This window comes from Condylura cristata, unplaced genomic scaffold (genome assembly GCF_000260355.1).
Source record: "Condylura cristata isolate star-nosed mole 26May11 unplaced genomic scaffold, ConCri1.0 scaffold00029, whole genome shotgun sequence".
Lineage (NCBI taxonomy): Eukaryota > Metazoa > Chordata > Mammalia > Eulipotyphla > Talpidae > Condylura > Condylura cristata.
In genome coordinates this window covers 15,752,498-15,776,139 of record NW_004567130.1, presented here as the reverse complement: position 1 = coordinate 15,776,139, position 23,642 = coordinate 15,752,498, and the positions used below count along the sequence as shown (strand labels likewise).

At 38.7% G+C, this 23,642-nt stretch overlaps 1 protein-coding gene across 1 annotated transcript in view; it reads right to left on the bottom strand.

Annotated features, from left to right (window-relative positions):
• Positions 1-23,642, bottom strand: part of MED13L (mediator complex subunit 13-like) — a 265,044-nt gene that overhangs the window by 14,991 nt on the left and 226,411 nt on the right. Inside the window, exons 15-24 of the mRNA XM_004691010.2 lie at positions 19,661-19,881; positions 19,147-19,352; positions 14,750-15,687; positions 11,039-11,218; positions 10,230-10,453; positions 7,688-7,880; positions 6,008-6,434; positions 5,257-5,476; positions 4,020-4,208; positions 149-372 (exon numbers count right to left, since the gene is read on the bottom strand). Coding sequence (XP_004691067.1) covers positions 149-372; positions 4,020-4,208; positions 5,257-5,476; positions 6,008-6,434; positions 7,688-7,880; positions 10,230-10,453; positions 11,039-11,218; positions 14,750-15,687; positions 19,147-19,352; positions 19,661-19,881 — 3,022 coding nt within the window. The remainder of the gene's footprint in view (positions 1-148; positions 373-4,019; positions 4,209-5,256; positions 5,477-6,007; positions 6,435-7,687; positions 7,881-10,229; positions 10,454-11,038; positions 11,219-14,749; positions 15,688-19,146; positions 19,353-19,660; positions 19,882-23,642) is intronic.

Below are 23,642 nucleotides of genomic sequence, written 5' to 3'. Positions count from 1 at the left end.
CCCATGAATCAAAGTTATCACTTTGTAAGACAAAACCAAGAAAATGCCTAAGAATCCACCCACTCAGTAGCCACTTGCAGTTAAGACAGAAAAATTAGACCAGTCATAGCATTAATCAACACAGACAATAAATACCAAGGCTCCTCACCTGTTTGGTAAAGCAATATTTACAATACAAGTCTCTAATAATTCCCCATGGAGGTCAGTACAGGAAGCCAAAAGCCAGCGCTGGTCATGTGATAGACAGTAACCCACAAAGAGTACATTGTACTTCTGGCTTGCTTCACCAAAGGTCTCTCCCAGCTCCGTCTGCTTGTCTTTGATTGGCGCCAATATGAAAGGAGGGGAGTAAAGCTGGATTGGGCTGGGCCTCTGAAATCAAAATCATAGTTAATTTATCAACACAAAGCCACTTCACTTAGTGTTCACAACAAAACCCAGAACAGTACTGACTAAACCCAACAAAGTATGGCTGCCCTCCCCCAGCCCCATCCAGTCCAGTACCATATATATAACCAGTAACAACAGAAAACAAAAAGATTTCTTAAATGATATAAGCTGGGGAATTCAATCAAGAGGAATGTGGAAATTAAAATGACAACAAGATAACCACATATACCCACCAGAATGTCTGAAAGAAAAGACAGAAAACACCAAGTATTCGTGAGACTTTGAAGTAACTAGAACTTTTTTCATACAACATTGGTGATAAAACCCTTTAGGAAAAGTATCTGACAAGGCCTTGGCGAAGCTAACAAGCACATGCCCCATTATGATCCAATTAAATGTATCTATATTTAACAAAGGACAGGTATAACAATACCCACAATGGCGCCACACAGAAAATAAATACTCAATAGTAAAATGGATAATAAATTGTGAGTCACATGATCTGAATATTAAACAGCAAAGAGAAAACTACCAACTCCAAGCAACAAAATGGATGAATCCCAATACTAAATAAAAGAAGTCATTAAAAAAAAATCCCTATAAATTACATGATTCAATTCAAAAATAGGCAAAACTATGTTGTTCTAAGCCAGAATAGTGGTTACCACTGGAGTAACTAGAAGGGACGTGAGAGAGCTTTTTGGTTGTCTCAGTGTTTTGTTTGTTGTGCTTTTTCCATGGTAATTTTACTCAGTGAAAGTTCATCTAGCAGTAAACCTTTTCAGCAGTGTGTGTGTGTATATAACTGAATAAACCAAAGCATTAGTTATTAGTGAAGATAAATATTTTAGATAAACAAAATGTAACTGTCATTTTTGTCTATAGCTCTTATATACATTCCAAAAATTTAATAAACTACAGAAGGGGTCAATACATTTCTGTAAAGAGCCAAATAATAAATATTTTGACTTTTAGAATCTTGGTCACACAATCTCTTTTAAAAAGTCAAATAGTCATTCTTATCCAGCTAATCATTTAAATACTGGATTAAATGGATAGCCAGAGCTGCTGACCACTGAATTATAAAGCATTAAAAAAAAAAAATAGACTGTAACAATGAAATTACAGAATTAAGACTTGTAAATGACCTGATGTGATGTCTTCAATTTAGGTACATAAAACATGTGCCTAGAAATATTCTGGGCAATGACCTGCTCAGAGTTCCAAAGCTAATTCATCACTGATCCACTCACTCGTCATAGACCCAGGAATCAATCCCACTGCTAGATATAATAACTGAAAACACAAAAATTTGTGCACAAATTTTCATAGCAGTATTATTCAGATGCCATCCATATCAATTTCACTAATGAACTGGTAGTTAAAACGTGGTGTACTCAAAGAAATATTTTACTTAACCACAAAAAGAGAAATACATGCTATGACATGAATGAATCCTGAAAATATGTTAAATGAAAGAAATCAAATATAAAAGATTACCTATTTTATGATTCTACTTTTATAAAATGGAAAACAGGTCATTTCATAAATATAGAAAGTAGTTTAGTAGTTGCTGGGGAGAGAGGAGAGTTGATTTGCTAAGAAGTGGTACAACTCTGTGAATAAAAATACTGAATTGTACAACTTAAAAGGGTGAACTTTATGATATGTGAATCTGTCTTACTAAAAGCTGGAGAAAAAAAAAAGCCCAGGTGGCCTTTCCTGAAAAGTTTTGTACAATAACGGAAAAGTTTAAATATCAAATATTTTATATTTAATAGATAGTCTGTGCTGAATCACCAGCTAAATTATTATTCCAAACTTTGTTTTTAGGTGCAAGGAATTCTGTGAAAAATGAAAGTGATATAAGCAGTAACATCTCTTCTGCAACTGGCATGGTAAGTATTAAATATACTCTTTTTAAATGTGAAAATGTGTTTGAATGAGACTGCCACCATAGAGAATTAGAATTCCTGGAAGCAGAAATGTGGCTGTTTTGTTTGCCTTACCACCTAATACAGCACCTGACACAGCATACTCTTACACTTTGTGAACCAAAGTGCAATATTCTAGCTGCAGGCTGAGGAAGAGACAGTATTTAGCACTTGACCATTTCCTTAATGCAAGAAGAAATTTATAAATCTCGGTGATTCTTCAAAACATTTGGTGCTTTTGTTTTTAATAAAATAAAATGATGTATTTCCTTTTTCTTGTTTCAAACCAAGTGGGAGAAAAATATACTCTGTCATTTATTTTAATCTAATCCTCACTTACTCATGGTGTTCTGCCAGCATGCTGTAAACCTTAAAGATCTTACATAACGCCTTGGGATCTTGAATAAATCATGGGCCTTAATTTAATTCTCTATGAAAATGCAGAATACTACTAGTTGTCATTTTAAAAAATAATGTTAATAGTTTATTTTTACATCATTTTGTGCCTTTTTCCATCTCAGTCGTAATCCCCATGGGCTTCCCTTCATTAGTTGGCATTTTTAATTGTGATTTTAAAAAAAAGCATAGGGAATGATTGTATCTGAACTGCAGAATGGATGCAAGAGGTGAAAAAATAAAAGATTCTACATTAATAAAGGAAGGCAATAACATATTTTCTGAAGACAAAATAAGAAATAAACAGAAACAAATTATTTTTTTTAATTCTAGAAAAAGCTAATAAAGATAATAGATGAACATAGACATGAATAGAAAAATCCAAACACAACAGAATAAGCTAAACTAAAAGTGCCAAAGACAGACATGTTCTACAACCCCAGGGTGATTGTAGGCTGTCAGCAAAGCAGATTCTCTCTCACAGCCAAGCCACCTCAAACAAAGCCACAATAATATGGGACTAGTTGCATCATTTTGATTTTGAAGTTTTTACTTCAAAAAGATATAAGCACTTCATAGAATTTTCCAGAAAAATTTGCATCACTAACAAAAATGAGGTTTTGGTTATTTTAAGATGTTATCTTAAGGTAAAGTGGCATTTGCTGGCTTTTATTAGTGTATAATCTTTCATACAGTAAAGTCAATGGGAACTAATTCTTGAAGGCTTTAAAACTTCTAAACCTTGTCTTATGTATCTACCTTCAGGGTAGGTGATTAGTAAAATAAAGGAAATCTAAAACTTTGCTTAAAATATATTTGGTTTTGGTGGCTTACAATTCCTGCAAGGTACCTACCTGTGGGAAATAGGTTTAAGAGGGAAAGAAAATTCAGTTATATATGGATGCACTGAGGCAAACAACATCCTGTGAGAGTACCAGGAGGTGAGGGGGGTGGGAAGGTCCCACAGAGTAAACACATACATAACTGCTCTATCAGGAGAGAAAAGAACTGCAGAGGACTGAGGTAGGAATTTAAGTTATAGTAAGTCTTAAGATGAACTTCAGTAGGTGACAAGTGATAAGGGCATTTACTGCCTTAAGTGCTACATCAATAAGCAGCAAGAGTTTGCTTGCCCTTTTTCAAAAAAAAATTTAAAGGCTCAGAATTATCTCTTCTACTTTAAGGATAAAAGGAGGACCAACGAGCAGTCAACTCTCTTGGCTTATATTTTTGACATTTATACAAATTCTTTGGTATAAAAGTACTCTTTTTGCCAATGTCTGCCTGGCTACTACCTACCTCCGGGTTCTTGAGGGTCATCTCAATGCTGGCAGCAGGCCCAAATCCTGTGAGAGATTTAATGTGAATCTGGGTAGGCAGAGGGCGCCTGCATTGGCAGTACACTGAAAATGCCATGGACTTCAAGTATTGAATGTAGAAAACTTGTTCATCCTTCATTGTCTGCAGCATGTACTGGCAAGGCACAATCTATAGATACAAATCCAAACAAAACTAGAAACTGAGCTCTAATATGCTAACAAGAAAGAAAACGAAATAGCATAAATACTTAAATTGGTGAGGAAACTAGGAAACTTTAGTTTTAAAATATATCACACCATGAACACAATAAAATTCAGTCTTAACTCCTTCCATAAATACTAGATACAAAAAGCACTATGTCCCAAATGCAAACCAGCAATTTAAAGAATCGGTACCATTTTGTTGGTCAAGTTTCATTGTCACTTAGAAATCACAACATTCTCATTTTAAGAGAAAATTCTTGATTTATTGTTCCTCTGGTCCCCAAATTTAAACTTGCATCTCTGCAATTGCTGTCTAATCAGTTGAGACACAAACTTCAATACAGTGATAGTTTCAACAACTTATTCAGGTAACTATAATTCCAATCTTTTGATCCTGTGAGATAGTTTTAGTTTAAGTGACAATAAAACAAAACTCAAACACCCAAAACATTTTTTAACCTATTAAATTATAAAATTAAAAAAGATGACTAAACTGCAGAGTTGGGTGAGGTAAAATGGGCATGCTCATTCACAACAGAAAGAAATGTGCAATGTGACATGTATAATCTACTTGGAAAGGAATTTGGCAGTATCTATCTGATCTAAGAATCACTTTAATAAATGACCGAAATGTGAAAAAGATTACACATATAAATGTTTACTATGATTCACAATGATGAAAAAACAGAAACAAATTAAATTTCTAGCAGTTAATTGTGGAAAATATGCAGTCATTTAAAATGCTGCTCTTATGACATGTTAAATTACCAGGCAAAGTAGTAGTGAATAATATTAAGTCTGAGAAGACTAAAAATAGCATTAAAACCATGGTCTCAACTATGTAAACAAGCATATAGGTAAAAAAAAGCCAGAAATATACCAAAATGGGTGTGATGTCTGAGTTTTATTAATAGTTTTGCTTTTATATTTTTGGGTATTTACATTTTTAAAAAAAATCACAAACCTGTATTGACTTTCATAAAAGCAATAAAAAAACCCTTTCTAACAGTTACCTGGAGAATGAAAGAATTTCTCATATGCTCAGGTAAATTATCCAGCATCTCTGTGTAGCAGCGCATCAAACTCAAGAGCCAGAAGTTTCCAGAGGTGGAGTCTTCCTCTGCAGCGTAAGTGAACGGGTCCACCATATAAATGACAACAGCTGGAGGGTAGGCTTGGCTGTCTGCAGAGTCCGGCTCCGTGGGGATTCCTATCCTCTCCCTTTCTGTGACACTGCAGGGAGAGTCATTTATGAGATGGACAGAATAAAAACAATACACAAATAAACCAATTCTAAAGCCCACTGGTTGTCTGTCCATTTATAGATTAAATGGACATTAATATGCATCACATTGCCAAAATGAAGGCAACCAAGCTGTAAGCACCAAGATGAAAATGGCAATAATGGGAGATCTTTAAAATTCCTCTTTTCTCCTGGAGTTAGTCTACAAAGATGTTTTATAATATTATTATTTAAGAGTAACAACTTACGGTTACTATTAAAAGACTACATTATCCATATAATAACAGCTTACTATTAAGGTAGTAAGTTTTCATAAATTAGGCTTATGAGTTGGTTATAAGGATCTCAAATTATAAGGATCTCCTAACACAAAAGCTTCAGATTAACAGTTGTTACTTTCTTTTGGGAACTGAAAGAGAGCCCTTAATTCTATTTAGAGGCTTGTAAGGTTCAGGGGCACAGAAGGAGAGTATGTAAGAGGCCCACGGTGAAGCCACTGCCTCGTTCAGTGAGTCACATACCTTTCTTGTCCATCCTGTGAGGGCTGAGTGGAGCTCTGCCCAGGCTCAGTGTCTCCGATGCAGCCTATGTTCCCTTGTGTTCTATCTGCAGAACTGGCCCCAGTGCTGGGGTTCTGCCCTCCAACACTACCACTGAATCCTGAAGAAGAGGTAGTGCTTATCTGGTTTATAACCGGAGCAGAGGCAGACGACGAGGTGGGTGGCACAGAGGAGCCAGATGTGGAACTGCTTGTTGCAGGGTTCACAGAACTGCCATTAGAGGTGGGGTTAAATGCACTGCCAGCGGAAGGGGCTGCTGATCCTGAGCTTGAAGCTAAAGGCCCAGCACTCCCAGGTGTAGCTTGTCCCTGTGCTGCTGCTGGTGGGGCTTGGTATTTAGGTGGTATCAACAGGCTGCTGTCGAGCTGCAGAGTGGCTAAATAAGGTGCTGAAAGAGTACATGCAGAGAAGTGACATTAGTGAGCCTGCAGAGTCTGACTGAGCCAGAAATTTAGAATGGTCACTTTTTCTGAATTATATTTTCAGGCTACAATATGCTGATTCTGACACCCAAAATGCTATCTCCACACCCAGACACATGTTTACATATCCTGTGAACCTGAGAATGAAAAATGAAGGATTGAATATGAGAAGAACCTTATTTGAAAAGAGAAATTAATCACTTGTAACATTCTCCTTATGGAATGACTCCACACGCCTTCATTGAACACTGCAAGACCATGATTGTACAGCCACCATGACTCATTGTGTGTCTATGTGCTCTGGGCTTTACAAGCTTTGAAGATTCTCTTAGGGACCTGGATTAAAATTAAGCAGTTAGCTTAACATGGAGCTTCCCTACGACCCAGCAATCCCACTCCTAGGTATCTACCCAAAAGGCACAAAAACACTGACTGAAAAAGATACCTGCATGTTTATTGCTGCTTTATTTACAATCGGAAAAACATGGAAGCAGCCCAAATGCCCAAAAGTAGATGACTGGATTAAAAAGATGTGGTACATATATACAATGGAATATTACTCAGCAACCAAAAAAAAGAAACACATGTCTTTTGCAGCAACTTGGATGGAGCTTAGTGAGATAAGCCAGAAAGAGAAAGAAAAATACCGGATGGTTTCGCTCATAGCAGGAGTATAATGGACCAGGTGAGAAAATAATAAGAATAATGAACAGCCATATACCAGAGACATTTTATGGGGGTGGAGTGGGGAATGGGATCAAAAACGGGGTGGGAGGGGGTGGGAGGGGAGAGGAAGGAGGGAAAGGCATGGGACTATGGTGATGGCACACGGGTGACTCGGTGATGGGAAACCCATGGGGATTACAACTGAGATAAAAAAAAATGTACAAAATGATGTAAAAATAAACTATTATATTATAAAAAAAAATTAAGCAGTTAATACCAAGTAATGCTGCTAAATTTTTAAATGTGGAGTAAACCAGATTATAAATTCCTTTGGCAACATTATTTTAAAGCAGCCATGTGCATATAAAAATTAGTATGTAAGTATTTAAAATATAAAGCTTAAAAATAAATACAGTAATGGAAAATGAACATCAACTGAGACAAAAGGAGCATTAATGCCACATCCTTAACAGCTGGGAGGAGGGAACATGAATGAAAGCAAACTGCTACTTTACCTCTCAAATTCTACTTTGTCAAATCAATTCTTATTTACCTAGGTGATGGCGGCAAACTTGCGCATAAAGTTTGAGTCTGGAATGATTGTCATTCTCCTCACTGCTCCACGGCTGGCTGAACCACTCACTCACAAGCTCATCGGTCAGCTTCTGTGCCACGGTCTTCCCCACACGCATGATCCCATCACGCAGCACTTTGCAGATGGGCTTGTGCTGCCCAAGCCTACACATCTGATCACACAGGAAAGGCCATTACTTCCCACAGGAACATCCCCAATACAACACGAGTGGGGGAGACACTTTACCATATACACAGAGGCATCTCCCTGTTTCTCCTATCATTATCAGGCACAACCAAGTTGATAGTGTATATTGGATTTTTAACCATCGTGTACCTGTAACAGCTACCTGTGTCTCCCAAATCTGGAATACATAACTTGAAGAAATATTTCTTCAACTCAGCCAATTCCTCCTGTACAAGAGATGGCTGAGCACTACCTGATTATTTTTTATTTTATTTTATTTTTTTTTAAAGATTTATCCATTTGTGCACACAGAACTGGGGTACAGGCCAGAGGCTCAGGGGTGGCGAGAGGCTTCACCAGAGACAGAGCGGGGAGCAGAACAGGCAGATCTATGAAGTACACTGCTGAGGGGAGCAGCGGGTGGGCCAGGAGAGGTCTGCCACACCATGTGGTCACCTCCGGGGCAGGCGGGGTTCGAACTCATACAGAAGTGGCTTTTAGATTCTCAGTGCTGTGCTTTAACCCGCTGCACCACCAGGGAGGGCCCCGCACTACCTGATTATTAATGATCAGCTGCAGAATTAACTGGACTCCTGCCTACTACGGCTGACTGAGACATGTCTGCTGAAACCTCTTAGGTAAACCCTGCCCATAATGTTTTCCCATAAGATAACATTAAAAGTTTATGGGCCATCTGTTCTATCGTAACGGACATTTAGAGATCACCAACAGCAGAGGTCACTGGTGCAGAGACATGCTGATCACTTTTAAGAGTAAACAGTGTTCTGACACATGATTTCCTGCTATGAATCTTAAAGACATTTGGTGCTTTGATAGAGAATTAGTAAATCTGCAAAAAGAAGCTACTTCACCTGTTCACCAGCAGGACAGGCCATGTTATTAAGCCTTACTACAACTATTGGCCTACAGGCTTACAAAGCCCTGATAAAACTCTCCAGTGTACATTCAGTGTAGCAGGCATACGTTTCTGCCAAGTGAGCAACCCTCAGAGAGTCATTAAGATATGAAGAGATCTGGTGATCCTTTTACGTTCTATAATTTAGTTGAAGGCTTTATTTTAAGAGAATGGCTGGGCTTTAAAATTGCTCAGACAAGTCTTCTATAAGGTACCTATGATTTAATATTATTAAACATCCTTGGACCAGGCACTGTTTTAGAAATGACTGTACCCAAGAGTTTCCTTCAGTGACTTAACTGATGCTTGTTACCTAATACATTAGGAACTTCTTACATTATAACCATACATAAGTTTACTTATGTATTTACTAATATTTACATATAAGTTTACTTATATTCTATTACAGAATGTTTCTGGAATTCATCTTGGTATCTTATTTAAGTAATACTCTTGCAACACTCCCTTGCAAGTGTCTGTTACAGTTTTAAGTGCTTTACAAATTCTAATTTTCATTTAATCTTGCCAAATATAAAAATTTTAGAATATAAAACTGCAGTGTTTGGTGTGTATGTACTTAGGGGAAAGATAGGTGGCACTTTTTAAAGACAGACATGTTTAATAGTTCAAAAGTAACAGGGATTTATATACTAAGTATATAAAATATACTAAATACATAAAATGATCTACATGGCTTTTATATTATTATGTTTATCACACTATTAATCTGTATCAAATTTTGGTATTAAGGTGACTATCATGCTAAATAAAAATAAGTGACATGGTTCATTACACTTCTGATTCAGAAATTTTTAAGCTAAAAAAAATTTTTTTTAAAAAAGATTTAGTTATGCACACAGAACTGGGGTACAGACTAGCAGTGTGGGGGTGAGAGGATTCACCAGAGACAGAGTGGGAAGTAGAACAGGCAGACTGACGAAGCACACTGCTGAGGGGAGCAGCATGTGAGACAAAAGAGGACTGTGGGCCCTGGGCGTCACCTCACTGGCCGGGAGAGAGGTCTTGGTGAAGTGGCTGCAAGTAGCTTTGTGGTGCTGTGCTTTTAACTGACTACGCCACCAGGGAGGGCCCTAAGCTAAAAAAGCTTTACAGTGTTTTCTTTTCAAAAAGTTCATCTTCTGAACTGCCATGCCCCCCCTGGTAAACAACACCTCCAAACTTAAACACATAAATGGGCAGAAAGCAGTTGATGGGATCTGAAAGTGTGTGGTAAGGTTGGTAGAGGAAAGTCTTCTAAAGCAAGACCAAAATGGGAAAGGAATTAAAATTTCTCAAAGATTTGCCCATTTAGTTCTTCATCCTTTATTTGCCAATCTTCCTTGAGATCTACTTAAAGGATATCTACTCTTTAAGCTATAGCCATAACTAGCAACAGTCTATCTTCCATATCTTTCTTACCTCATAAACAGCACTCAAGTCCCTGAAGAAAGTTTTGGCTCCTTCGAGCAAGGCCTCATTTTCTGGACACACCACAATATAGGCAACATCACGGTGGCCCCCATATGGGTCCAACAACAGCCTCTCCCAAAATGGCAAGGAGAATGGTGAGATGGTGAGCAAGTCTTTGTCATAGCCCACCAGCAGGGTGGGGATGGGCAACGGCTCAGGAGATTCTTCTGAACCTGAAACAACATCACAGTTTAGGAAGGGGCATGAAATTTTACTTCCCACCATCTGGAAAATTTAGAAGTTCTTGGTGCTTAGCCTTAAATCTAGCATCAGAAATATCATTGTTGGTTCACTTGACACTCCTTCTTAAAGGAACTCTTCCAGTCCTCTATTTAAATAGCCCCTGATGAAGAACCTTATTTAAATGAATCAGGATGTGCTCATAAAGGTTCAGTTAGATCAGAGAGCAGAGCAGAGTAAGCTAAAGTCAGTTTTCCAAGCAAACTACTGTATTTCTCTAAGATGAGCACTATACTCCTAACTATAAACAAGTTGAAAGAACTCACTCAGAAGTTCATCAAGATAAAAATGCAATGAGTATCAGGAAGAGAATTTAATAAATACAGAGGAATTATTTTCCTCATAGACCTTGACTATGCTGAGGGCCTTTAGAAAACTTAACTCCAAAAGTGACTGTAGAAAGAGAAGAGATTATAAAACTGAGCAGTGTGAAGACAAAGACTGCGCTGCAGTGAAGCAAGCACTTCTGTCCATCTTCACAACAAACAAGTCAGAGGGAACGTAAGGGGAGCGTCTACCGTAGGTGCCCCGTCCCGCCATTTTGTGGAACTGCTGCCAGGTGAGTGGCCCCTGCACATGCTGGATGTTCTCCCAGGTCCGGCCCGTGCGCTTCTTTTGGATGGCGTCTTGGAGAAAGGGCTGTAGGGACAACAGCGTGCGGACCACATCCTGGGAGGAGAGCATGCTGATGTCTAGCACTGGAAGAGAAATGAAATGAAAAGGAACAGAGATCATCAAGGTGGACGGCACCTCCTCTCGTCTGCATTGCTCGGACCTTGCTACAGGCCATGGCAAAGACGTGGCTATAGATTCTATGCTCAGTAGGTTTACGCTATCTGACTTGGGAATCAAGAGGAAAGATCTTCCACATTGGAGAAATAGTTTATAATTTATCACTGGAAATAATAAAAGAGGAAACAGATTGCTCTGCATAAAAGAGCTAAACTACAGAACTGCTTTCAAGTGGAAAGACAGATGGGTGTGACTTTTTTTAAATCATATCAACCTGTTTTCAAGGTTTCTCTTATAAGAAAAGAAAGCTGCAGAAGTTTCGTTATTATTGCATTTATTTACAAATATCAATCTTTTAACTATATGATGAGCAGGGGGAAATAAGAACATAAGTAGAAGCTTTTAGAAACACTTCAGTGTAACATATTTTCACAAAGTACAAAATGCAGAGTGAGAAATACTATGCAGCCAGAGGCACATGGAAGCAAGGCAGCAGCAATGACAGGACTGAATGCCATGCACACACAAAAGAAGGGAGGTGAGCCACAGTTCCGGCACAGGTGATCCTCCTGCCAACAGGATGGCTTCCTAAGCCAGAATCTGAAAAACCGCTAATATGATGCACATATGCATGAACCTGTGTACTTTTGCCTGGGCAGATGGTTCAAATTCTCCTCAAATTCTCAAAAGACATAAAGAAAGAGCCAATTAAAAAGTGTGAGGAGGTCATCAGCTATGGAACCACACAGCTGGGTTTCAGAAGACCTTCCCTTAGTCTTACTTTTCAAGCTGAATTAGGAAAGGGACATGGGGTAGAAATCTAAGATTTATCTACCAAATAAATATGAAAGGGGGCATCAGGGTTCTTAAGACATTTTGAGATGTATCCCTAAATCTAGCACAGGTTGCAGACTTATGGCCCCCAAGAGCATTTCTTTAAACTTTAGAATGTACCGTTCCAGAAATATCATATACTAGTCTAGCTCTTCTTGAAAAGTAGGGAGAAACCTGGCAACTCTGGGCTGACCCATGTTCCTGCATAACCCCCCACCTTGTCCCAGTAGGACAGTTCTCTACCTTCCCTGCCCTGAGACCTGCCTGAGACTGAAGCTGTGCTAATCACCTTGGTCATTAAGCTTGTGGGTTTTTCCCCCTCCCTTACAGTAAAGAAGTAAAGGACTCTTTGTACCCATAGCTCTATTAAAAGTAGGGCAATGAAAGACCAAGAGAACCAAAGATTGGAGAAAAATAAAAGCAGGATTTGTGTGTGGTGAACGGCTACTGCTGTGGATACAAAATAGAAAGGCGAATGGACACAATTCTGGGCATTGCTTTTTGCAAATATGGCTCCCCGTGACATTCTTTTACATTATCTTTCTGGTACTTTTAAGCACTTGAATTGGAAACTCACATGGCCCCTTCAACAAACTATTCCATTCTTCCTACCCCAAGGGGACTCTATCTCCCCATATGACTGTTCTGTCTGAAGGCCACCAACTAGTAAAAGGAACCGCCTAGAATAATTATCCACATTTCTTTAGGGGGGGGGAATGTACTTTAATGCATAAATTTACAGATGTTAATTAAACAGATGTTAATTAAAGGCTGGTTAAGTTTAAGGTACTGCTTAAATCTAAGCAGTTATAAAAATGAATACAACTCTTGAATATTTAAGCCTCCACCTCTAAAAGGCGACTTGCTTGGCCTTCTCAGAAAACATCCATCATTCTGTATTCCACTGATGTGTTTCATTGCTCCGGACTGTGAAATGTTCTTATTAAGAAGCTTATGAAACCTTTCCCCTATACTTAGAGATGTCAGCAACAAGGTCTATGTTGCATTCATGTTATACCCCTCCCCACTGCACCCCCAAATCTGTCCTGGGTTCTCACTATCCTGGGGATGAAACTCTCAGTAGACACTTGGTCAAAAGACACATTTAATCCTTACCAGCTGCATTTTAATGCTTATTGGTCACTTCCTCTTTCTTGAAACATGAAAGGGAACCAGCAAAGCTTTGTTCCAGGCCCTCTTCTCACTCTATACGTCCTTCCTCATGTAATCCCAGGTGACTAGTTGATGTATTTACCTGGGCACCTCAAAAGGGATCTTTGTAACTTGACAAACTCAATTAATAAACTTCCTCCCCATATGTGATCTTCCTGTGCTATACCTATCTTTGAAGGACACCACTATCTGCCCAGCATACAAGTAACAAACCTGGGTGCTGTCTTTAACAACTCCAGTTCCACAAATTCACCCCATTGCCAAGCCCTGCAGTAATCCTCCCTAAAACATCTCTTGAATGTCTCTACTTCTTTCCCATCTTCTTTGTTAGGAGGTTAAACCAAGCTACTGCTTCTTATTTTGTGGACTATAGTAATCTTCCAGTCTTCCAAAATCTATTCCTGACCTTTTCTAGTCCACACTCCATGTTATAGAGTACATTTTCTTTTTTTAATGCTATAAATCTGATGGCAATGCCTGTTCATACAATCCTTGAAAGACTGGATGAAGACCCAACCCCGGCATTCCTCAAAAGGCTCCTAGTATATCTAGACCCTGCTGGTGTTTACACTTCCTCCAGTTTCTTGAGGGGTCTAAGCTTTATGCAACTGCAGACCTCAGATCTGCCCTCCTTCTGCCTGGGACACAGCTCCTTGTCCTTGCTCCCTACTCTTTATTCAGGTGATCTGCACCCACCACTGGTACAGAGATCTTAAATGTTATTACTTCTTCAAGAAGTCTTCTCTGATCTCCATACGAGGGTGGCCCTCCTACCCTTTAACATTATGTATGATAGTACTGTATCACATAATGATATTATTATATTACATGAAGATGTGAAATAATATACCTGTGTAATTGCTTGAATCATTTCCATTTTACAGACAAGGTTAGAAAGACCCTGAGAGAGTAGATAGGTACTTTTGTCTTTCTCAGTTATCACTTTACTTCTCAGGATGCACCACAGTAGATAGATACTAGATGAGTAAGGGAAGGGAAGCCTGGCACTCTTAGAGCTCAATTCCAAACAGGTTCATCAGCTAGTTAGTGGTGTGCCCCAGGAAATCATGATACAAAAGTAAAATGTCATAGCTACAGATCCAAAACTACTGGGAAACAAGAAGAAAATGTTCTGCAAATGGGTAGATTTAAACATGCAAGAGTGTGCAAATGACCACTTTGCATATTCTCAACAACTCTGCCACTCAGCAGCCACTGGTTCCATTATGAATTGCCTACTGCCTACTTACAAATTAATGTAAGTGAAAATGTTCACAGAATAATTACTCTTTCACAAAGGTATTTCAAAATAAGACTTTCCCCCCGACCATAAGTTTAGGATACCAATACAGGTCACGCTTTACTCCCATCTTATTTTTTCCCCAAAGAAATGAAATTAAATGTTTTGCCATCTAAAAAGTACTGAGAGCTTGCATGTTATTATCATGCTAAGATAATTTTCAAAGCTATGTGTACTCTGGGAGACCTACCATTGCTATGAGGCCAGGAGTGCACAGTGGCACTTCTCACCAGAGCTTCGTCCACTTTCCCACCCGTGGGGTTGTCCACATACTGCCGGCCCTGCTCCAACGCGTTGAAGCATTCCGTCCAGTAATCGTTATTATCTGCTTGCACCCGGTCATAACTCCAGCTTACACAGGGAAGAGTTTGGCGATTATTAGCAGAAAGATAGTCCAGGAAACTCAGTGAAGCAAAAGGTTGTGTGTGTTGATTCTGGAGGAGGAGGAGAAGGCTTATAGGTGGCTCCTGGGATTTTCTGGTTCCCTCCAACTGAGGGAGGAAGGTGGTCTGACACATCATTAAGCGCCTCTCTGCAGCTTGACCAATATCAGAATTCTTCCCAAAGATATCCAACTCATCTTCCAGGAAGAGTCCTGAATTGTAGCCAAGTTTACGATTCATAATCGCACTAAACCCACAGGTACAGCGGTACTGGTCCTCATTGGAAGAATCAGGGATGTAAAGGCCAACATCCGCCCCTTTGATGTTCATGTTGCAGGCACAAATGCAACAGCTGTCAAAGTTTCTGTCTTTAAAAATATTCATCACAGAATCTGAGAGAATCAGAGTGACGTAGAGGCTGTGGGCTTCAGGTATTGGCTGCATGGTGGCAGGCTCCACGGAGTTTAGGGGCCGTGTGGTAGAGGGGGTAGAGGCTGGTGACCCCTGATCGGTGCTGTCATATTTAACAGACCCTTGACCACTGGCAGTGCCCCCACCTCTGGGAGTTCTTGGGGTCCTGGGGGTTCGTGGTGTGGGGACAGAGAAGCGAGGGGTTGCTGGAGATGGCAGGACTCCTGCTCCACTGTTGCTGGCTGGCGCAGCGCTGTTTAATGTCACCGGTGTGTTCATCTGTGGCGTGTTCAGATAGTCTGGATCTGCTAGGCTCCCGACACTAGGCACGTTGCTGCAACAGACAGACAGCGACACATGAGGGCTGGAGGCGTGTCACAGATGTCGAACACGCAATCATCACAACCACATGCTGAGCATTTCTTAATCATCTGTGTGTGCTATCACTTGGTATATTCAATTTTCTTTAAAAGAATAGACTCAGAGGAGTAAGTCAGGTGTGTGGAAAAGCAAGCAGCAAGGTATGAAGAATAATTCAATTCAGTACTTCCCTTCTACTTATTCCACATTTTAGCAATTCTCATCTTTAATGGTTTGAGGGAACATTTACTATTTTTGTAACAAAATATGATGCCGGTGAACAGAATTCTGGAAAACTAGAACTCCTAAATGGAACTTTAACACATGAGTTCAGATGCTAAATTAGCTAGAAGACCAAAGGATGAAATTTCCATCTAATTTGCAATTACATTTTTGTCACTTTTTGAAATTGAATGTCTGCCAGTGTACTTGTTCTCTGGGGCTACTATTAATGTATGATTCAAAAGTACAGACAGTTAGAATAAAACAATATGTGAACATTTAACACTTTTTAATTTTCAAAATGTAGCCCTATGTACACTTGTATTTTTATAGCAATGAGTGACCACAAAGGAATTCTCTTTGAAGAAATCCAAAATGCTCTGTATTATTGTTTAATTGATAGATTTCTGCACAGGCTGCTTGGAGGCCTTAGTGTTCACTAGGTGGCTACAAATAAATACATGTTACCTCACAGCTTCCAAACTTCTCAGACTTCTGTAGGGTGGTAGGCAATTTTTTTTTTATCTCTCAATATGCCATGCATTGTTGAAAGCACAATTATTTTTATTTTTAGTGCCCAGAGACTAATCACACCCTGTTGTCTATTTTCTCATAAGCAGTGACTTCATTTGGGAATAACCACATTGAAAACAGAAGTGCCTGTTACATTCTGCTGTTTTATTACTGTAAACATTTTCTTAATCTGAATTCTTAGATGCACTTGTGAAACAAAGTACAGGGCAATTCTTTTTATTTGGAAGGTATCAAAAGAATACAGATTATTTGAATTCTTAATATTCTTTTGATATCTATTAATATTGTGCTTTAAGCCAATGTTCTGCCAAAAAACCATGTTTATTCACTTACACTTTAAAAGAAGAATGTCATAAAGTGATAGCTTTTCAAATAACTTTCTTGTGATTTTTAAGTAGCTGTACCTAAACTACCAGCCTGAAAATCCAAATCAGACACTGTAAAGGAATTTTAAATCTGAGGTAGAGTGGAACCTTTTGAGGCACAGATTTTAAAAAGCTTGATTAGTAATCACTGCTATCTCAGAGACCAAAATAATAAGTATATAAGTATGATCTTTCCTCTAACTAGACTTCTTTCTACTTTTCTAGTCAATGAAACCATAAAATTATTGAATTACTCAGATCAGAAAAGGAACTATGACTACTAACTACAAACCTAATTACACTGATCCCTAGATAGTAAGAATGGTTTATCTTGTACAGCAACATGATTTTTTCCATCCAACGAAAGTACTAAGTGGGGGACACAGTGGACTATCGTGCAGGACTATGTTTAATCTGATGGGGGGGGGTTTCCCGCCTGAAGTGGGAAAGCCTATACCTCTGAATCACAAACACCCCACTGGAAACCAGTGTTACATTCATTAAAAAGAAATGAACTGAGTACCAACCATGTGCTACATGCTAGAAATTCAACAGTGGAAAAGAGAATGAAAAGCTAGCTCATTTCAAGAATGGCAAATGTTAAGCAAGTGAAGACTGGTCTGCTGCGTGTGGGGACTTGGTGGAGTGTGATGGAGACCATAGTGGAAGGATTTCACAAAATCTGGGTCTGGATTGCCATTAGTCTGCTAAATTTAATTCACATAAATAAAACTAAAAATTTCACCTGGGACTCAAGCGGTTCACAAGTAAAAGAGCAGGGTATCAAGTGCCATATTGGAAGGTGCAATACAACCCTGCTTCATCACTGAAAGTTCAGTTCATAGTGCCAGGGTAGAATACAAAGAATCTTTGGAAAGACAAATGACAGATTTAATAGATCTAAATCTGAATGATTTAAAGTATTTACTATTTAAACAATATAGCAAAGGGTCACGTCACCTTTTTGAAAGCCTGAGCATGTTGGAGACTGAAACGTTAAGTGGATTTCTAAGTTGCTGCATTCTGCGTCTGCAGCCAGCGTGCCTGACCCACCCCTGTGCTGCAGCGCTCCAATTGTGCTGTGCCATCGGAATGACCCAGGTACAGCTGAAGCACCAAGCAGCCAGCAAGCCAGCCAGGGGCTTACCACAAGGGACTTCTAGCGCACTCTCCTGTACTGCTGATGAGGTGCTACTTTCCTACCCTTTAGTGGTAGAGCCTCCCAAATACATGGTATGGCAAGCCTAACAGAACTATCCCACTTTAAAGATGGGAAGATGACTCAGGCAAAATGGTCATTTAGGGTCACATATAGAAGAAACAAAGAGGCAGGAATTTGAGTCTACAGTTCTTTCATGCTATTTCCCCCTTGAAGTTTTTCATACTGATACGACTTTACATATGTCGGCATAAGCCTGTTTATCACATTAAAGATCCCATCAAGATGAAGACTGACTCTGATCACAAATTCTCACTGGCTCCCAAAACGAAAACTTAAAATAAAGGAAAATTTACATCAAAATCTACACTGCCAACCTCTCACACTTCTGCCTGAACAACTTCCTGCAATTGAAGAGCAAATGTCCCTTTAAGTGGGGCAACAGTTCAACATACATCCTGCTGGCTCCTACCACCCTCACAGTGGCACCACACTGTATCAAGCGCTGTGCCCCACCCTGTCCATTTCATCCATATATTGTTTACCTGGTCCTGAGTTTGTGGCCTGTACTTTCTATCATTTATTTTATTAAGAAATTATTAATCACAAGGAAAACTGACTCTGCAGTGTTGACATAAGTTATTACTTTGGGAGAGTAGGAAATATAAGCTACAAATAAACACCTATTCCTTCTCTCAGATTGGGCCATCACATCACTGCGTAGCTGCTTTCTTAAATGATGTGGAATCAGTAACAGAGAAAATGATCTATGATCCTACGCATACTTATATTAAGGCACTTAAGTGAATACACTTGAAACCACTCATTTTGTAAAACCAAGCTTACCACCACCAACCAAACAACGCTACCAACTCCAGTCTAGTGCTTGATTCTGTGATTGGCACTATAGGATACTGAATGAGCATGAACATCATGGTTTGCTATACAAATAAATAACCTTAATTTTTCCATGTTTAGGACATCTACTTTAGAAAATAGTGAACACTGTCGGCATAAAATACTGTACCTAAAAACATGAATGGCCAATATAAGGAAAGTTTTAAATGATAAACTGTCTTCATTTAAAATAAAAATTTAGCTGACAAAAATCACATTAAATACAGCAATAACTTGACACAGTCTTTACACATACTTGTAGCCATCTCTAATGAAAGTGGCTGCAGGTGGCAGGGGCAGTTGTTCAATTTTAGGAGGAATTGCCCATGAAGGCCGAAACAGACAGGCATCAGGTATCTTCAGAGGTAGCAAGCATTGGCTCGGCAACATCTTCAGTGGAGCAAACATGGAGGATCCCACAAAAGGTTGAAAAGTTGGAGTCTTGTGCACATATGAAAAGTCCTATGACAGCAAAGTAGGATTAGTAATAATGTTGGTTAAAAAAAAACAGGACACAACATAATACCGATAAGTAACAAAATGAACTATATAATTCAGTATTTCTCTTACCTGATAATGGGAAATGCAAATGCCAAAATCTCAAGTAAATCAGTTAATTTACTAGTTAATTTACCATACGATGTACCTCATCATGCAATTCAAAGGGTTGCCACCTGTGCATATGTGGCATATAGATAATACTAAAGAAGATGTTTATACATCCACTTGAAAGCCACACTGCCTTATAAAATTAACATACTGGCAGCTACCTTTATTTCCTCTGGTTTGGGGCTTCCTAGTCCATCTTCCACTTCCATTTTGAATTCAGTGAGCTGTGTGGAAGCCACACTGACCATAGGGCTCTCCATCATGCCTAATGCTGTCACTGTCTCTGAACTGACGCCGTCCTTATAATTCATCACAGGAGAAAAGGCAGGGTGCTGTTCCAAGGAAGGAGGAGTGGGGAACATCCTTTGCAGGTCTGCAACTGCTGGAAAAATATCTCTTTTAATAGGCAAGACTTCTAAAGAAATCCCAGTTCATAGCCAGGTACCATATCTGACATCCAAAATAAAACTGAATCATCATTATCAGTTACACAACAGAACATTAATGACAGAAGTCTTTGATAAGGAGGCTATCAGCAGAAAATTAATCTTTTCTGGGATTTTGCACTGTCTTCTCAATGCTTTATGATTCATATTAATTCAGTGAAATCTACATGACATACATTTTTTTCTTCCAAAAATTGATTCCCTGAAAAGTCAAAGGAGATGAACTAAGTAGAAACTGGAAGCATTCAGATATAGTAACCACTTTATTAAAGTTCTAGGCCTGCTTATCTGTATGCATAGAAGATTTCTGAATTACATAACAAATGTAGTATAGTAAATATGACATGGAAAATTTACCAGAAAATAAAACGTGTTTGAAGCAAGAATGATGACCTACAGGTAGTGGAAGATTACTTATCTAGCGTGTCAATCCACTACACTCACAGTTGCTCTTTTGTGGAAATGGTTCCACACTCTTCCCAAATTGACACTGAAATGAAACTTCATAGTTCAGGTTAGTAAGCCTACGTAGAACTGAGAGCAATGTATTGAAAATAAACTGGGGTCTAAGGGTGATGCTGACATATTTTTTTTTTTAATAATAGTTTATTTTTACATCATTTTGTGCCTTTTTCCATTTCAGTGGCATATCTTTTAATAAATACTTAGAACAGTGATTCTTAACCCTTCTGATATCATCCTAAAATGCCTGCACATAACCATCATCATTAATGGTAGCTCCCCGAGGCACTGATTCAAAGCAGAAGTAAATGTCATGAAACACAAGTTGCAGCCACGCCACTAGGGGTGTTCAGTACAGCAAGTTTCTGTACAAACTATGGAGCCTGCAGTTTAAAATCGTAATTTGAAATTGTACTGGGTGTACATTTTTAATTAAAATACCCTTTCTAGAATTTTCAACATTTAGGGAGGCAAACAGAACCACTGAATAGACTCAGCTAACAACTGTGAATCAGAAACTAAGAAACATAACTGCACAGGCCCTGTCTGGCCGGAATCTAAGGCAGGGCAGAGCTGCTGAGCAGGCAATGGGGCTGGGTTCTGCCATCCAGGGCTCCTAGAACAGGTCACTCCATAGTTGAGTCACTTCTTCCCTCAAGGCCTCACTCCCTTCATCTCCAAGGGAAGACTTGACTAGCTGTGTCATTTTCATCAGGCTTTCTTTCTTACTTTTGGTTATGGGGCAGGGGAAAGGTTCCACCATAAGAAGGCAGAAAAAGGCGATAACCTCTGGATCAGATGATCTTCACCACTTAAATAGTTTTCCTCGCTTAAGAATTACTATATAATCCTGAATAGATGTAGTGGCCGCAAGTGCTTATCCAAGGAAAAAGGGGAAAATGAGGCCAACAGATAAGGTTTTAGATTCCAACTTCCATTTCCATTAGAGAAGCTCTAGTTCCATTTATTCTCTATAGTAGAATTCAGTATAAGATTGTATTTGAAAAAAAAAAAAAGGTGCCTAATGCTGCTAAGAAATTAAAAACAAACAAAAAAGGAACACTCAGGTGACCTTCAAGGCCCTCCCTATGTTGCCATGAGTGTTTCACCCTTACTTAATCTCACAATGCACAGGACTAGTATACAATTTGAGCCAAGTCAAGTTGAAGTGACTAAAGGACCACTTGAGACACTATATAACTGATACATTCTAGGCAGAAAAAGGTCTTCAAATATAGCAGCAACCAGATCAGTATGTTTTTTTTATTTTTTATTTTATGTTTAACAAAGCTAAACACTGTAATGTAAGCAAGTTACACTTGACTATATCTATAACCTTTAACTTTTAGTCTCCATTTCTTTCCTTATCCAAAGACCAGCTAGCTACTAGTTAGTTTTAATATAAAATTAATTAGTACATATGTTTTAAACTATGACTACTTAATAACTTCTTTAAACTCACATTACATTATAACTCACATCACACTGTAAATCTTAAATCACCAATGTAGATTTTTAGAAAATTCTCTCTGACCTAAAATGATAAGAAACATAAACAAAGCATTTCTTTCACTTGCAAGGGTTTTGGCTATGTTACAAAATGTTGCTAAGATTTATTTTATTAGTTTTCAAATTTCCTCTAAGAAATCTAATAAAGGCATCTACTGAGAACCAGTAGGCCTCTTTGATGCTACTTAATATAGACACATAGCTCAGTTTTCCAACACAATATTTATGTATCTATGTTTTCAAAGCCTGAACCACCTTGATAATTTTTAACAAAGGTAAAGAGTATACATACAAAAACGTATAATATGAGAGTCTATCGGGAAGAGATTCATTTTAAAAAGAGGTATATACCATTCTGATTAACATTTTTTTTCTTGAGGAAGACTCTCACCCTTGCTAGATTCAATTTCCACATCTGTAAAATGGGAAGAATATCCATCCCACTTTTGTGGAGCATGTTAATGAAATAACATGTGCACAGATGTAAATCTTTTTGCTGTGCACATCTAGCTACTCAATAAGAGATAAATTAGTTCTCCCTTTCATTTCTGCTTTAACTGGAGGGAGATGGAAATGCCATTAAGTTACAGAGAATTTGTAGGAAGAGATGACCCTACAGAAGGTTTTAGATGATCAGAGGAGGAGATAAATCACAATGGGTAAGGCAGAAAGACGACAAAGATCTAGAGAAACATTCTGTGTCCAAAACAGAAAACTTGCTTATTTAGTTTTCTTCTGAGAAAATGGTTAAAGCATGAACAGAAAAGACTGATGTCTTACCCACAGGGCTTCTCACTTACACCCTGCCTTTATCCACTTCAGCGGAACTTCTTAAGAACACCAACCATCTCCTATCCTGTATTTCAGGTATTCATGTGCAGGACTTAAGTCCTCCAATACGAGCATCACTACTACATTCACAGTATTCTCCCTACGCCATCGCATCTACCAGGTTCCCAGGAAAACAGAGTCACATTTGTAAAATAATTATTTATAGTCATTTATGCAAACAACTCAAAAGTCCAACTCTTTCATTTCACCTCCTCAAAGATTCACACTTCAAACTAACATGCTTTCAAACACAAAATATGTAAACAAATGGTTAATCACAAAACTTAAATGTTACTGTTTGTTACTTTATAATAACAATACTCTCAACACTGATGCTAAAGGAACCTAGTTTTGTGAACCTAGTTGTGCCTTGCCTATGCTTTCTTCACTGTTGCATACACAAATGAATAGCTACTATCGGGAGGCTCCAACAGTGTCCACTTGCCACGTGCGGCTACTAAGCACTCAAAATAAAGACCAGATTCCAAAAGCAAGAATGTAAGACTGAGTATTTTTAAGCTAATGACATGTAAAATGACAATATTGGAGAAACTAGGCTAAATAAAATATACTGTTAAAATTAATTTCACAGGCCCTCCCCGGTGGCGCAGCGGGTTAAATCACAGCACTAAGAAACTAAAGCCACTTCAGCATGAGTTCGTTCCCCGTCCCGGAGGTGATCCACATGGAGCAGCAGACCTTTCCTGACCAGCCTGCTGCTCCCCTCAGCAGTGTACTTTCTCAGTCGGCCTATTCTGCTCTGTTCTGTCTTTGGTGAATCCTCTTACTGCCCCTGCACCTCTGTCCTGTACCCCAGTTCTGTATACATAAATAAATAAATCTTTAAAAAAATTAATTTCACACTGCTCTTCTTACCTTTTTAGTATGACGACTA